The following is a 14785-nucleotide window of genomic DNA, read 5'->3' as shown; positions in this document are numbered from 1 at the left end:
GAGGGAGAGGGATGCGCCGCCAGCCACCCCATGCACCGGCCGAGCGTGGGTTCCATGGGAGAGATGGAGAGGAGAGGGAGGTGCACGCGCCCTTCTTCGGCCGATCTCGGGCTCCGTTGGGGAGAGGAGGGAGGAGCCTTCGGAGAGGGATGACATGGGAGAGAGGGAGAGGTGAGGGAGAGGGAGTGGTGAGTGAGGGGCCAGGATGCGGAGGCGTCTAGTGTGGGGCGTCGGGTGCTACTGAGGGGCTGTGAGAGAGACAAGTGAATGAAACCCTAGGTCTAGGTATATATACTATGAGCATGATATCGAGCCGAGATGAGTAGCCAGGGCTGGGAACTAGGCCTGTATTTTAGGAGGCGGGCATTATAGAGTGCCCGCCTCCAAAAATGGATTTATGGAGGCGGGCATTTTCTAACCGCCTCTGTAAATAAAAATGACCGCCTCTGTAATCGCTGAGTATTTTAGGAGGCGGTTGAATTTTGTGACCACCTCGGTTAATAAAAGTGCATTGTCTCACAAAATTATTTGTGTAGTAATGTCTGTTCAGCTGAGGCATCGTGCCCGCGATGGCTCGGCGTGAGAAATATTCCCTATCGGACATCTCGCCTAGAATCTAGCGCGCCCTAGCCTCTGTGGACTTCACAATCTTCTCTGCAGCTTGGCCCTCCATCTTCTCAAAACCAAATCTAGGGAAGGGAACCCCATGCCTTCGCTGAACACGGGAACGTTCACCATCTCATTGGTCTTGGCAAGCCTATTCCTGCCCAGCAGCTAGCAGTTCACCGCCACCATCTCCTCCACCAAGTCCCAGCCTCCTTAGTATCGGCAAGCCAAGCCGAAGGCCCTATCACATGCTTCACGGCCTTCCACCGTACCTGATCCTAGGATCCCTTGGGTGAAAGGCCTCATCGGCATCATCACCGAGGCCAAGGGGTATTAGGTGTTCTTCTTTCCATCAGTGCTAGTGGACGTCATGCCTCCGGTCCTGACGTAGAACTAGTACTGCATCCAGTTCTTCGACCACTTGTTCTTCTAGGCAAAGGAAATCTCCAGCTTCTCGCCCTTCTAGTTCCTCCACAGCATGAAGGCGCAGCTCCCATACTGCGCCAGTGAATGGTCTTCGCCCACACGCTTCGGCTGGTGTTGGAGCTCATAGTACTCATAGAATGTCCCAACGTTCGGCTTCGCAACATAAGACCAGCATGCCCAACAGGACTTTCTCAAGGCGAGAATGTCGTTGGGTGTCAAGTGATGAAGTTGAACAAGAAGAAGTCCCTAAACACCACAACATTGGTGGCCTTCAGCTTAGGAATCGTCTCTCCTTCTAGAGGCATCACCTTCATGTCCCCAAAGCAGCGCAATCGCCGCAACTCATCCACCATACTCTTGGTCACCAGCGATGGCCTGAAGTCCTAGGTCTTTGAGTTGCCAGCCATGTCTTTAGCCTCCGCAGCAGTAATTAGATTAGCAACAGAAGCCTCAACACCGGAAAGACCCTCCTCAAGACCTAGAACCTCCGCACTAGCAAGCATGCACTCCTCGAAATGCACAAACCACCCACTAGACCTAAACCCAAGCAGATGGTGATATGGCCTGAAGTGGGAAGCCTGATGCGGAGGAGGATTAGGAGGCGTAGCCCCTTCAAAAAAAGATCAGCAAGCAAACAAGGATGAAGCGAAGGCACAAGGCCGTTGAGCGGAGGCAACAAGCGGGCAGGCAAAGAAGAAACACTACTAGCCGAAAGCAAGCGACAACGCAAATAAGGACAACAAGGAAAGCGATGGCTAGGGGTAGGGATGAGGGGTGACCGTACCACTAGCCCTTATATAGCCACTGCGGCGCTGCTTTGGCTTCCGTGACCAATGGTCACATCTGTTCAGAAATGCATCGGTTTTGCGGGCACTGCAATCAATCACGCACCAACATGTCACCAATCCAACGGTCTGATCCAGGCATCCCAGGGGGAAAAGGGGCAGAAGCCAGCCTTCGCATGAGTAGGAGCCTTCGCACCTCAAACACCCAAAGGCCGCGTGTTGAGGGCAAGGCCCGCCAGCACTAGACCAAGCCCTCAAGGGGGGAACTGTTGGGGCGTAGTTTTGATCCGCGAAGGCTTTGGACCGGAACCTTGATCGAACTAAGCAAATTAATGGGTGACTATCGAATGATGGGCAGGTTAGACTAGCAGGAGACTTCACCTACCTGGCCTAGCGTGGCGAAGGCCTTCAGGTGGTGGTGAAGGCCCCCACAATAGGAGCGGAGGCACTCGAGCCCGATCAAGGGCAGAGGCTCAGCCAATGAAGGCGAAGGCTACAACTAGTTGGCGTCTAGGTTCAGGCGAAGGCTGGTCTCGGAGAAGGCTCTGAAGGCTAGAAATCTCCCCGAAGGGTGGCGGCGCTAGATCTTGGGCCACACACTGGCCCATGATCTCGGCCCATCAAGCGACGGTGGTTGGAGGAACAGCTCCCGAATTTGCCCTTAACAGTTTGTGTTAGAATAGGAATATGCCAAGAATGTCCTATAGCCAAAAAGGGGCATCACTTTAAAGGTAGTTCTCAGTAGGTGTGCCCTATAAAAGGGGGAGGCATAACCACTATAGGGGGTGGTTGAGAGCATTTATGAAACCCTAACTTTGTCCGAACCCACCGATCATCTGTCAGCTCTCCTCCCGAAGCATCGGTCGGGTGGAGGTCTGACCCGTTACCCCCAAGTTACCTGCTGGGATCGCAACATCCCAACATGCACCAAGGGCGGCTGCTAGTCGAGCCAATCGCCTATGAGGTTGTGCGTTGAATGTATTTAGATGTTCTTGTGAATCGAAATGCTAAATCTTTTGCATTTTTTGATTAGATTTTGGTTCGTCTAGGGTTTGGGATTCATTTGTTATTTATCTCAGTAGTGTTAATCATGGCTTGCTTTGTATCAATCTTCACTAATATGTTATGAATTTCTAGTATTACGGTCTGATATTGATGAGTTCATTGTTGAGATGCATTAGGGGAGTTGAGTCGCACTGGGGGTAGGGTGGCCATGCGGGGACTGGCTGGTTCCTGACCTTGCCTCTTGCCGGTGTTAGTTTCAGCTGGGACGGCTTCTTGGTGGCGAGATGGGTGTGAACATGCATGCAAGGAACACTACCACAAAGATGATTTCAGAAGGAACGAGACCACATTTACTATACAAGCGGCTCATCTTCATTGACCCGCCTCTGTAGTGCCATGTCGAACAGTCTGCCTCTGTAGATGCATCTTCAGAGGCGTCTCGCCATCTAGCCGTCTCTATACATCCAGTTGTAGAGGTGGATAGATGGCGACCCGCCTCTAGTCTTACTATATGTAATATGACTGCCATCGCTCACTCCGCCTCCTCGACTCCAAACCCTTGCCTCCTCTCCAAACCCCATCGCCGGCTCCTCTTCTCCCCTCATGTGCGCAGCAATGTCCGGCTGCTGCGGCTGGAACACAAAGATCCAAACTCTCAACGCCAAAGGGCAGTTCTCCTCGAGCGGTGGTGCCGGCGGTAGTGGCTAGATCCCTTTGCATAGCGAGGTGTTGTACCTCATCGACTCTGTCACTCTGATGAGGAGGTCAAGCCGTCTGTGATGGTGAGGTGTTCTACCTCATTGACTCTGACAAGGAGGATATTCTTGGCTACATTTCAAATAACTGAAACTTCATCATTAGTGTGATAGCATTTTTTATGTGAATGCATTCAATATAGCCTCCTTGCATGCACGTGCGCCAAAATGTGCAGTTTTTTTTTTTTTTTTTTTGGCAGTGCTTGGTTGTGATCGCGCACAAAAGTAAGTTCCACGCTGGTTTGCAGTGCAAGACATTCGATACTTTTATTCACGAAAAATGGTTAAAACTTCTCCCTCCACCGTTAAACACTTAGGCCTTGTTCGGATGCATGTGTGTATTCACTTCAATCCACATGTGTTGGAGTGGATTGAAATGGAACTTAGTTTAATTACACTCCAATCCACTTCAACACATGTAGATTGAGATGAATACATGCGCATCCAAACAAGGCCTTAATCTTTTCAGGACTTTTAGGATAAATTTGTGTCCACAGGTTAATAAAAATTAGTCATGCATTAACCCAATTTGTTGATGATGATCAATGGTAATTAAAAACAATGACCTAATTAAAATGAGACGTATCGAGGCCCTGGAGCTAAAGTATCAAGTTTTCTAGAACAATATTTGAGTCATAAAATATCTATGTTTCCTAAGACGGTGAGAGTACATTCTAACAATGTGTCTTCTCCAGCGTCAACTTTTTTTCTTCGAGCTGGATTGAATATACCAACTTAAGGCACCATCAAGACAGTCATTTGTAATATAAATTGACTATATGTGTGATCGCGATGTGATTGGTGCGTAAGTACTTGCTCTCTTATACATGCATCCTATGGAAAATGTTTTGTAGATGTGTACGTGGAAAAAGAGAGGAAAAAACTGTTTTGATGCATACATGTGCGGTGACTAGATGTAGGGTCTGCATAGGGCGGGCTGCAGACTCGTGGACTTGTCCGCAAATAAACCACATATTGTACGTGCACAGAATTCGTCATGATCAGGAATTCAGTGCACAATGACAGAATTTGGCAGTGCGGAAATTGAAGGCTATTTTGGATCAGCTTATATCTAGACAAACATAGCACAATCATCAGCCTGCCGTGTGTACGTAGTCTATTTATTTGCGGTAACCTTTACGAGTGTTCTGAAAAAAAATATATCATCTTTCCTATGTTCGGTAATGGCATATGCCCATGCTTGTCAGTATACATGTTTTCAAGCACGGCCCTCCAGAACGAAGTTATCCATTGAACAAGCAATACCGTGTATGACCAACGTGTTATCTTCGTCAACTTGGATCAAGTACGTTTTCATCACATCTAGATGATCTATCTGATAAGGTCAAAATTCTAACAAAAGTAACACGGCAATCAATGCAACAGATTTCTACCGAGTGCTATTAGCTCCTCATTAGTTTCTAGATTTTAGAAACTAAAGGCAAAAACTAGTTTTTAAGAACCCAAAAACAGTGATGGACCTAGGTTTTTACCTCTGGGTATGCGCAGCAAAAAAATTTCTTATGCAATTCGGTAAACCATATATAATTTGGTTAAACCATATTCTCATTTGGTAAAACCATATTCTAAAACCATATAAATTGTTCAAATAAAATACAAAATACTTTAAAATATAGCCATATAAGAGACTTACAATATTACTTGTTGATCCGTCGCTTTCTCAATGATATGAATGTCTCAATTATATCATCTTCATCAACTTGAAAGAAAATATCCCACTCAATAAATGTTTGTAGACAATCATCCAGAACAATATCACCTAGCTTATTCCTTGATTTTGTTTTCACTATAACCAATGCAGAAAATACCCTTTCAACGCTCGCAGTTGCCACCGGTAAAAGCAATATCAATTTGAGAAGCGAGTACACCATATCATACACTTTGTGTCTATTTGTATCAACAAGCTTAACTGAGAGATCAACAATGTTGTCTAGACCTTGGAAGCATTCAGTTCGTTTCATGTCATCAATATAATTATCAAGTTGCAATTCTAGCTGTACCAAATTGTTGTTGGAGAAGTCATTAGGATAAAATTCAGCCAATCTACGTAGCTTCTGTGCATAAAATGAACCAAAGGACTTGGAAGGACTAAAGGCTAACATACAAGAGAGTAGCTCCATGTTGATCTCATCAAACCGATTATCAAGCTCTTGACTAATTTGATCAATGACACCAATGTACACTTCTCTTCTAAAATGGTCATCATTTTTTTGGTTTCGGGCACGGGCATACCTTGCTAATTTCCATAAGGCACATAAGCATCATCCATAGCAGGAACTTCGACACCATGTGTAATACAAAAAGAAGTGACCGTCTTATGAAATTTATCCCAACCATCAGACATCAACTGTTGCATTCTGCTCTTTGCCACATTAACAAGTGAGATTGCATTAAGAATATCTTGATCCCTTCTCTGCAAACACTCGGATAACTCATTTGTGTATCCAAGAATAACATACATTAAGTGCACAAAGAAAACAAACTCAAAGGTTTCAAATGCTCCAAGCACAAAATGAATCTTTGTCCAATCATCCTTATATGCAATATCAGCACCAAGCTCAATAAGCACATCATGGATTGAGGAATACATAGTGACGATGCTACATATAGTTTTGTAATGCGAGCCCCACCGAGTATCACCAGGCCTAGGCAAACCCATCTCTTTATTTAAACCACTCCCTGAATCAAGCTCACCACACTGTAGTGATTTCTTGACATTCTCCAGCCTAGCATTTCGAAGCATACCATGACGCTGGCAAGAAACCCCAACAATGTTCAACAAGATTGATACTTGATCAAAAAAGGTCTTGCAATTAGTATTTCCCTTGGCAACAGCTACAAGAACTAGTTGGAGTTGATGTGCAAAGCAATGAATATAATAAGCAGAAGGTGATTCTTTCATGATTAATGTTTTTAGCCCTTTAATATCACCTTTCATATTGCTAGCCCCATCATAACCTTGACCTCTAATCCGAGTCATACTCAATCCATTACTATCAAGTAAACCTTTGATTGCTTCCTTAAGTGACAAAGACATAGTATCATCTACATGAACAACTCCAATGAAGTGCTCACATGGACTTCCAAGTTTATCAACAAAACGCAAGCAAAGAGCTAGTTGTTCTTTATGTGATATGTCACTAGACTCATCGACTAAAATTGCAAAGGGCTCATCACCAAGTTCCTCAATTATTTTCTTTCTAGTTTCTATGGCACAACAATGAATAATTTGCTTTTGTATCTTTGGGCTAGTCAAAGTACAATTACCTGGTGCATTGTTCAAGACATACTTGTTCACTTCATCACTATTTCCTGCAAGAAACTTCAAAGGTTCAATGAAGTCACCTCTGTTGCTAGACTCTTCACTTTCATCATTTCCACGGAATGCCAATCCTTGAAGCAAAAGAAACTTGATACATCTAAATGAATATGTCAATCTTTTCTTGTAAAGATGAAGCTCCTCATCAGTCCACTTGTCAATGTGATAATCAATTGCTACCTTGGGAATTATAAAACCAATATACCTCTCCTGAGCTGATTTGTGTGCCTTAGAACCACTATGTTTGATGAGTGCGGCGTTTCCTATATTCCAATTATCCCATCCATCAACAACAAATGCATCTAACCCACTGCCCTTCTTGAACAAGTAGCATATAAAGCAAAATACAGAATCCTTCTTGATACTATATTCAAGCCACTCATAATTATACAACCACTGTAAACTGAATCAACGAGGTGTGTCTCCAATGTGTCGATACGGGAAATCATGTATATAAGGTTTGCAAGGACCTTTAGTAATATATTCTCTATGGATTGCATCTTGATCATTAACATGATAATCTTTTAGGGGCAGCCTTTCACCTGGATCATATGGTAGAAGATTGATGTCAAACACCGGTGGCTTTGATGCGGGCGGTGGCGGTGGCGATGACACTAGCGGGGGTGAAGGATCTGCAATTTCTTCAACTTCTGCTCTATCTTCTCGATTCTGCTCTTCCACAACAGTTTCAACTGGAGGTGGAGTAGGGTTCAAAGCAGCTGCAGCCGACTTCTTTGCTGCTTTGCCAAAAAAGGATCGAATGTCGCCGTTTCTCTTCATCATTCAACAATTCTTCTGAAAAATAGTTTATAATTACCAAACGTGTGGAACTCAAATAGTATAGTCACATGCGATATTGAGTTATTGACTCATGTTTGGACTTTGGAACTTACCGACTAGTGCTGATGAACTTGCTGGAGTTCTCGACCTCGCGCGTCGCTCTGAGGAGCAGAGCAGATCGCCATCGCCACCTCGCTGGATCATTACGGGCTCGTGGCTTCTCCTTTCCCGTCACGGCGTCGCCCTGAAGGAGCCAGGCAGGAGCAGATTGTCGTGGACTCACGGCCAGGAAATCCCATGGATCGCCGTCGGCCGTCGCCGTCTCCAACTCTCCCGTCTAGTCATCTTCTCGGCTTCTCCAGTTCTCGTCATCCTCGATCGAGAATTCGAGATGTGTCACAATGCCGCCCAGCAGTTACTCCGTCCGCAGAGTCCGCGTCTACTAGGTGCTAGCGAGATCGCGGAACCAAGAGTCCAGGACGGAAGCCAAAGCGCCGATCGTTTCCTTTTTTATTTTTTTACATTGAAAATTTCTACCTATCTCTATGACTGGCGGACCCCAGGGTATGTGGTGGCCCACCCTACATACCCTGTGGGTCCATCCCTGCCCAAAAATGATACAACAAGGCCCATACACTAGACTTCTTCATTTCCGCTAGTGTCTAGACATCACAACTATATATAAAATCAATTTTGGGAGGCATGGTGTTTTTTTTGATCGGGGGAGACATGATGTTTATTCATAGAGAGGCATGCAAAAAGTAGGTTATTTCCAAAAATAGCCACCAGCTTTCCGTGGCGGACGTCCCATTTTTGGAGACAGTATGGCCTCTAAAAATTTATTAACACCCGCCTCACTAAATACGCCCGATGGAAAGGAGGCCCAACTCCAATGTCTCATATATAAGCACAACACTTAAGGTTTCACAGTTCTCACCCTTTCTCTTCCATCAGCTCCTCTCCTGCTTTCTCTAGACTCAACACCAAATCTCATGGACCACTGCTCCAAGCCACCCATTGTGGGCATGCACATGGCAACTCCCGAGCCGAACCCACCTGACACAACTACTCTCTCACCCTCTCTCTCTCTCCTCTAGAAACTAATCCAAGGGTGCGGCACAAAGTGGAGAAGCCCCAACCCAAGTTGTGGCATTCCGTCCGAGACGAAGAGGTCAAGGGCCAACGACGGCACGTACGAGATCATCATCAAAGGGTGGCGGCGGCCTATCCAAGGGCACGCAAGGTTGGCGATGGATGTTTTGTGGTCACAATGGCGGCATAGCGGCCCATCCTGGGGCGAGCAAGGTCAACAATAGAGCCAAGTTGCTTGGCTATAAGTCATGTTACAAGAGCCATGTTATACAGTAGGTGTCTCCTATTTGTCTTTATAAAGTTTTTCTTTCCTAACCCTCCTCACAACACTTGCTACTTGGGCCCACTAATACATATGCTTCCGTGCCTAGCTTGTTGCTTGCATGAGAGCCAACACTACGCCAGATTTGCACATCACTGCCAGCATCATCACTGCTGGATTTGTGAGAACCGGCAGTGATATACTTTCACTGCCGGTTATGAGCTTGAAAATGAATAAATGATTGGGGCTGGGCTAAAACCGGTAGTGAAGGACCACATCACTGCCAGTTTGTGGTTTGAACCGGCAGTTTTTTGGTGGGCACTCATCACTACCGGTTCAAGCCACAAACCGGCAGTGATTGTGCTCTATCACTATCGGTTCTAGCCAAGAGCCGATGGTGATAAGCCTACTGCATAAAAAGGCTACAGCCATCCTCTTCTTCCTCCCCTCTTCCATCCCGAGAATAGAGACGCGCTTTTGGGCCCTTCCCTCCATTGTTGTGGCTGCTCTTCACCATGAAGCTAGTGCTTGGATTTTGATGAATGGCTTGATCTTTTTGCTTTAAGGTTAGTAACAAACATCCACTCCTTTGATTTTGTTGCTTAATTAGCTTCATTTTAATGGCTACATTGCTTGATTCTCATTCTAGTTCTTTCTCCATTCTAGAGAGCACTTTTCCAATTGGACATTTGTGCAAGGCTCAAATTGTGGTGAATCCATCATCCAAAAGGTTGGTGTCTATGAACACATTTAAATTCCTAGCTAATTATTCCATGGTGGTGAAGATCATCATTGTTAGTATGTGATGATATATTTAGTTCTTAGAAGTAGAGTAGAATAGTTGTTCTTCAATATTGTGCAATAATTGTTTTTTACTACGATTTTCAATTTACAGGGTCGGGGCTACCAATTTCAATTTTTCAATAATTAGTGTACAATAATGTTTTCCAAAAATGGTACTCTCGAGCTACAATTGTTGTTCATGAAGCTCAATTTCTTATTAATTCTTTGTAATTACTGTCTCAGTATTTTTTTGTGCAGAGATGGATCGAGAGTGGATGCATCTATCCCGAACGGACAAGCGGTACATGCATGGCGTTAGCCAGTTTATCACCGATGCCAAAGCCCATGCTGGGAATGGGAACCCTGTCTTCTGCCCATGCAAAGATTGCAAGAATCATAGGAACTTTCGTCAAATTGAGTCTATACGATCACACTTGATTACCAGGGGGTTCATGCCAAACTATATGATATGGACTATGCATGGTGAGGTTGGTGTGAATGTTCTGCGGGAAAACGATGATGATGTGGACATGCCTGACGTAGCCATCCATGATGCTGATGAGGAACTCGGTGTCAACACGGAACCTATGGACACAACTAATAATGTGTTTAGGAACACGCTAGCTGACGACATCGAGGATAACAGTGGCATTTCTCAGCTGCTACGTCATGTAGAGACCGAATGTCTTAGTCAAAGATAGCTGAGAAAGCTAGAGAAAATGAGACAAGATGGCAAAACACCATTGTATAGGAATTGTCCAATGAGCAAACTAGAAGCCGACATCATGCTGTTAGAGTTCAAATCGACAAATGGATTGAGCGATAAAGGCTTCGATCAGTTGTTAGCTATAATAAGGAAAATGCTCCCAGAAAAAACGAGTTGCCAGAAAAGACATACTTGACCAAGCAACTGATCTGCCCCATCAGCCTCGAGGTTGAAAAAATCCACGCATGTTCCAATGATTGCATATTGTACCGTGGAGAAAAATACAAAGGCTTGGACAAGTGCCCCAAGTGTGAAACTCCACGGTATAAGGAAGGGCTGTCAGATGAGGGTACCAAGACTAGAGGAGGTCCCATAAAGGTCGTTTGGTATTTCCCTATAGCTCCCCGGGTGCATAGGCTGTTTGCATGTGCAAACTCAGCCAAGATATTACGTTGGCATGGCAAAGAGCGTAAGAAAGATACAATGATGAGGCACCTTGCCGATGGGCATGACTGGAGGACTATCAATACTATGTTCTATAAGGACATTGGTGGAGAGGTAAGGCACCTTTGGTTTGCTTTGAGCACAGATGGGATGAATCCTTTCGACTAGGTTAGAAGCAATCATAGCACCTAGCCAGTGACGCTCTGTATATACAACCTTCCACCTTGGGTCTATATGAAACGGTCATACATCTAGATACCACTACTGATATCCAAGGGCCAAGACAGCCTAGGAATGACATCGATGTGTTTCTAGAACCAGTGATCGACGAACTAGTGGAGATGTTTGAAAAGGGTGTGCCGGATGTTTGGGACGAGTACAAAAAGGAACATGTCACAATCAAGGGAGTACTTATCGCTACAATCACCGACCTGCCAGGTCGAGGTTCGTTGTCCAGAGAGAAAACAAAAGGCTATACTGGATGTGTCGAGTGCTTGGACAACACCGATGCGGTAAATCTGCCAAATAACTCAAAGATAGTTTATATGGGACACCATAGGTTCCTACCTAAGGATCACCCTTACCGCAGGAACAAAAAAGATTTCAATGGTACTATTGAGAAACGCTTAGCTCCAAAATATCGAGACGGGCCTACGATACTTCGAGAACTTAACAAACTGGAGGTTGTCCTTGGGAAGGGGGACAATACAGTAGCAACGCCTAATGGGAGCGTTTGGAAGAAAAAATCAGTTTTTTGGAAACTACCTTACTGGCCATTTCTGAGTGTACGCCACTGTCTTGATCCCATGTACATCACTAAAAACGTGTGCGCTAACACTCTTAACACCTTGATGGACACCGGGTTGACATCGAGGGATTCACTAGCCACCCGCCTGGACATGCAACACTTGGGAATTAGGAAGGAGTTGCATCCCATGGAGCTAGAGAATGGCCAGTTCGAACTTCCGGTTGTGTCATGGACACTGAAGAAGGAAGAAAAGCATGCGCTTATTTCTTTCTTCAATGAACTCAAAGTCTCGATGGGCTACTGTGCGAACCCGAAGAGGCTAGTGATCATGAGAGAACTCAAGTTCAACTATGGCCCTATGAAGCCCCATGACTGTCATGTCATTATGACTCAGCTGCTCCCTGTTGCCCTACGTGGTATCCTCCCCCCAAAGGTCCGTGCCCCAATCATAAAGCTTTGCTCGTTCTTCAACGCGATCTCAAAAAAGGTCATTGATGTGTCCACGCTAGAGCAGCTGCAGCGGGACATAGCCAAAACTCTCGTTAGGCTTGAGATGCATTTCCCACCGACTTACTTTGATATCACATTGCATCTGCTCATTCATCTTGTTGACCAAATTAGAGCCCTTGGCCCAATGTACCTGCATCAGATGTTCCCTTTTGAAAGATTGATGAAAGTTTTCAGGAGGTATGTTAGGAACAGATTCAGGCCAGAAGAGGGCATGGTTGAAGGATGGTCAACGGAGGAGGCCATTGAGTTCTACACATATTATCTGGACATCAAAAGGGTCGGAGTTCCAAAATCTCATCATGAGGGAAGACTACGCGGCAAAGGAACGGTCAGGGAGAAATCTATTACAATAGATGACCTTGTTTCTTTTAGACAGGCACAGTTCATTGTTCTCTAGCAAGCCGAGGGTGTAATGCCATACATTGACGAGCACATGCAATCGCTACAAACTCTGTATCCGAGCAAGTCACAGGCTTGGCTAGATAAAAAACATAAGGAGGAATTTGTCAGCTGGTTGCGACGTCGCTTGCTTGGAATAAAGTTGGGTAATCAACTGGATGCCTTAGCCAAGGGACCTTCGAGTACATATCTTAAGTACCAAGGGTATGAGATCAATGGATTCACATTTTACACAAAAAAGCAAGATGGAAAGAGCACATACCAAAATTGTGGTGTTCGTTTTAATGCTCACGATGAAAACGGCAACGTGCAGGCGACATACTATGGTTCCATAGAGGAGATATGGGAGCTAGCCTACGGTCCGTTGAAGGCAGCTCTTTTTCGCTGCCAGTGGGTCCGGCTCGAGGAAATCAACACTGACAGCGAAGGGTTCACTACCATTGATCTCACTAAGACCGCATACAGAGACGACCCCTTCGTCCTTGCAAGAGATGTTATGCAAGTCTTCTATGCATGAGAAAACAAGACAAAAGAAAGGCTAAAAGTAGTCTTAGAAGGGAAAAGGAAGATTGTCGGTGTCGATGGTGTGACGGACGAAGAAGACTACAGGGGCTATTAGGAAATGCCTCCATTCAGGACGAACGTACCCCTACCTATCCTTCAAGAGGGTGACAAACCTGCTTATGTACGAATTGATCACAATGAGGCCCTCATTGTTGATGCATCTAAAGATAGTTAGATTATTGTTAACTATGTAATCATTATGCAGATGTTGTATCAGTAATTCGCACTGAATATTTAATTTATATTTTGTGCGCATCTCTACAATTTAATTATTGACTATGTAATCAAATATTAAGATGATGTTCACAAATATTATTATTTGATAATTATAGACCATTAATTCATTATCATAGAATTAAATAATCAAGACACAAAATTTTGTGTTATTTTAGAATATAAACTAACTTCATTATTTCTATTAATAAATAAATAAAGAAAAGCAAACTAAATGAACTCCCTGTTCTAGCTCAGCGGTTAAGGCTGTGCACTCTGTACTCTGAGACCCACGCTCTAATCCTAGGCGGGCCAAACATTTTTATATTTTTTACAAAAGGCTATGATGGTAGGCTCCAAACCAACACTGTTTTTTTATATTTTTTTACCTAAAGTTGGCCACAGGGCCCTTCACTGCCGGTTTTGGGTTCAAAACCAGCAGTGATATCTTCTATCACAGTCGGTTGCTCAAACCGACACAGATGGCCCAATTCACTATCGGTTTTTAAACTAAAACCGACAGTGATGTGTAGATGCTCCTCACATGCCAACAGTGCTCTCATGACCACAACCGTTGGAACACTACTCCCACCTACCCTGACAACTTTAGTTCAGAAATAAAAATGTACCACAACTGCTAGCCCCTATAAAATGGCCCTCGGCCAGGAGCTAGCCTTTCCATGCATGTTGGTTTCAGCCAGGCCTTATCAGCCATGATACAATGTCTTCCTCTCACAACAAACCACAAATATCATTATGCATTGTAGTCCACCAAAATGGTGCACACATGAGGTACTAGAAGAATGCTACTAAAGATAGAGCAACGCCGAAGATTGGAGATGCCACAAGGTTCACAGAGCCATCCGCTGTGGTGCGCTCTGGACTGTATGTCCAGAGAGACCTGGTGTGCTCTGGGTAATTTTCCATCCCGGAGTGACATTGGTTCATCGGCGCGGTGGCGAGCTGAATCCAATGTGCTCTGGACTGTACCGAGAAAAGGCCATGTACAGCAGAGGCATGGATTCATCGATGCCACCTTGTCATCTCCAACCAGTATGGCTCGTAGACAACCTCGTTGCTGTTGTTTGACCCTAGTTGGTGCTAGAAGAATGCTACTGAGGTGGTTAAATTATAATGTGTTGATACACACTGATGGTAACATTGACTTGTACACAAATAGGTCTTTGTTATCGTATATGGAATTTTAGTGTAAGGTCTTTGTTATCGTATATGCAACTTATTTCTATTTTTTTGTAATTTTTTATGTATTTCATTACTATCTAAATAAATATATCATTGTTGTTAAAACTTTCCCACTGTAGTATCTAAATAAATATATCATTTACATATATGCACCTTCACTGTAG

At 44.5% G+C, this 14785-nt stretch overlaps 2 protein-coding genes across 2 annotated transcripts; both read right to left on the bottom strand.

Moving 5' to 3' along the window:
* Window positions 1-5235: 5235 nt before the first annotated feature.
* On the bottom strand, window positions 5236-5718 carry LOC136507790 (uncharacterized). Its single transcript, XM_066502405.1, has one exon. It carries the CDS (start codon window positions 5716-5718, stop codon window positions 5236-5238), a length of 483 nt encoding a protein of 160 aa, XP_066358502.1.
* Window positions 5719-5834: 116 nt separating this feature from the next.
* Window positions 5835-7697, bottom strand: LOC136507789 (uncharacterized). The gene is made up of 3 exons (XM_066502404.1): window positions 7357-7697; window positions 6866-7281; window positions 5835-6751 (listed from the first exon to the last, which is right to left on the bottom strand). The coding sequence occupies exons 1-3, from the start codon at window positions 7695-7697 to the stop codon at window positions 5835-5837; spliced, it is 1674 nt and encodes a 557-aa protein (XP_066358501.1).
* Between the last annotated feature and the right edge of the window lie 7088 nt (window positions 7698-14785).

Source organism: Miscanthus floridulus, chromosome 15 (assembly GCF_019320115.1).
Source record: "Miscanthus floridulus cultivar M001 chromosome 15, ASM1932011v1, whole genome shotgun sequence".
Taxonomy (NCBI): Eukaryota; Viridiplantae; Streptophyta; class Magnoliopsida; order Poales; family Poaceae; genus Miscanthus; species Miscanthus floridulus.
Note: the sequence above shows the minus strand (reverse complement) of the source record. Positions and strands in the feature narration are given on the sequence as shown.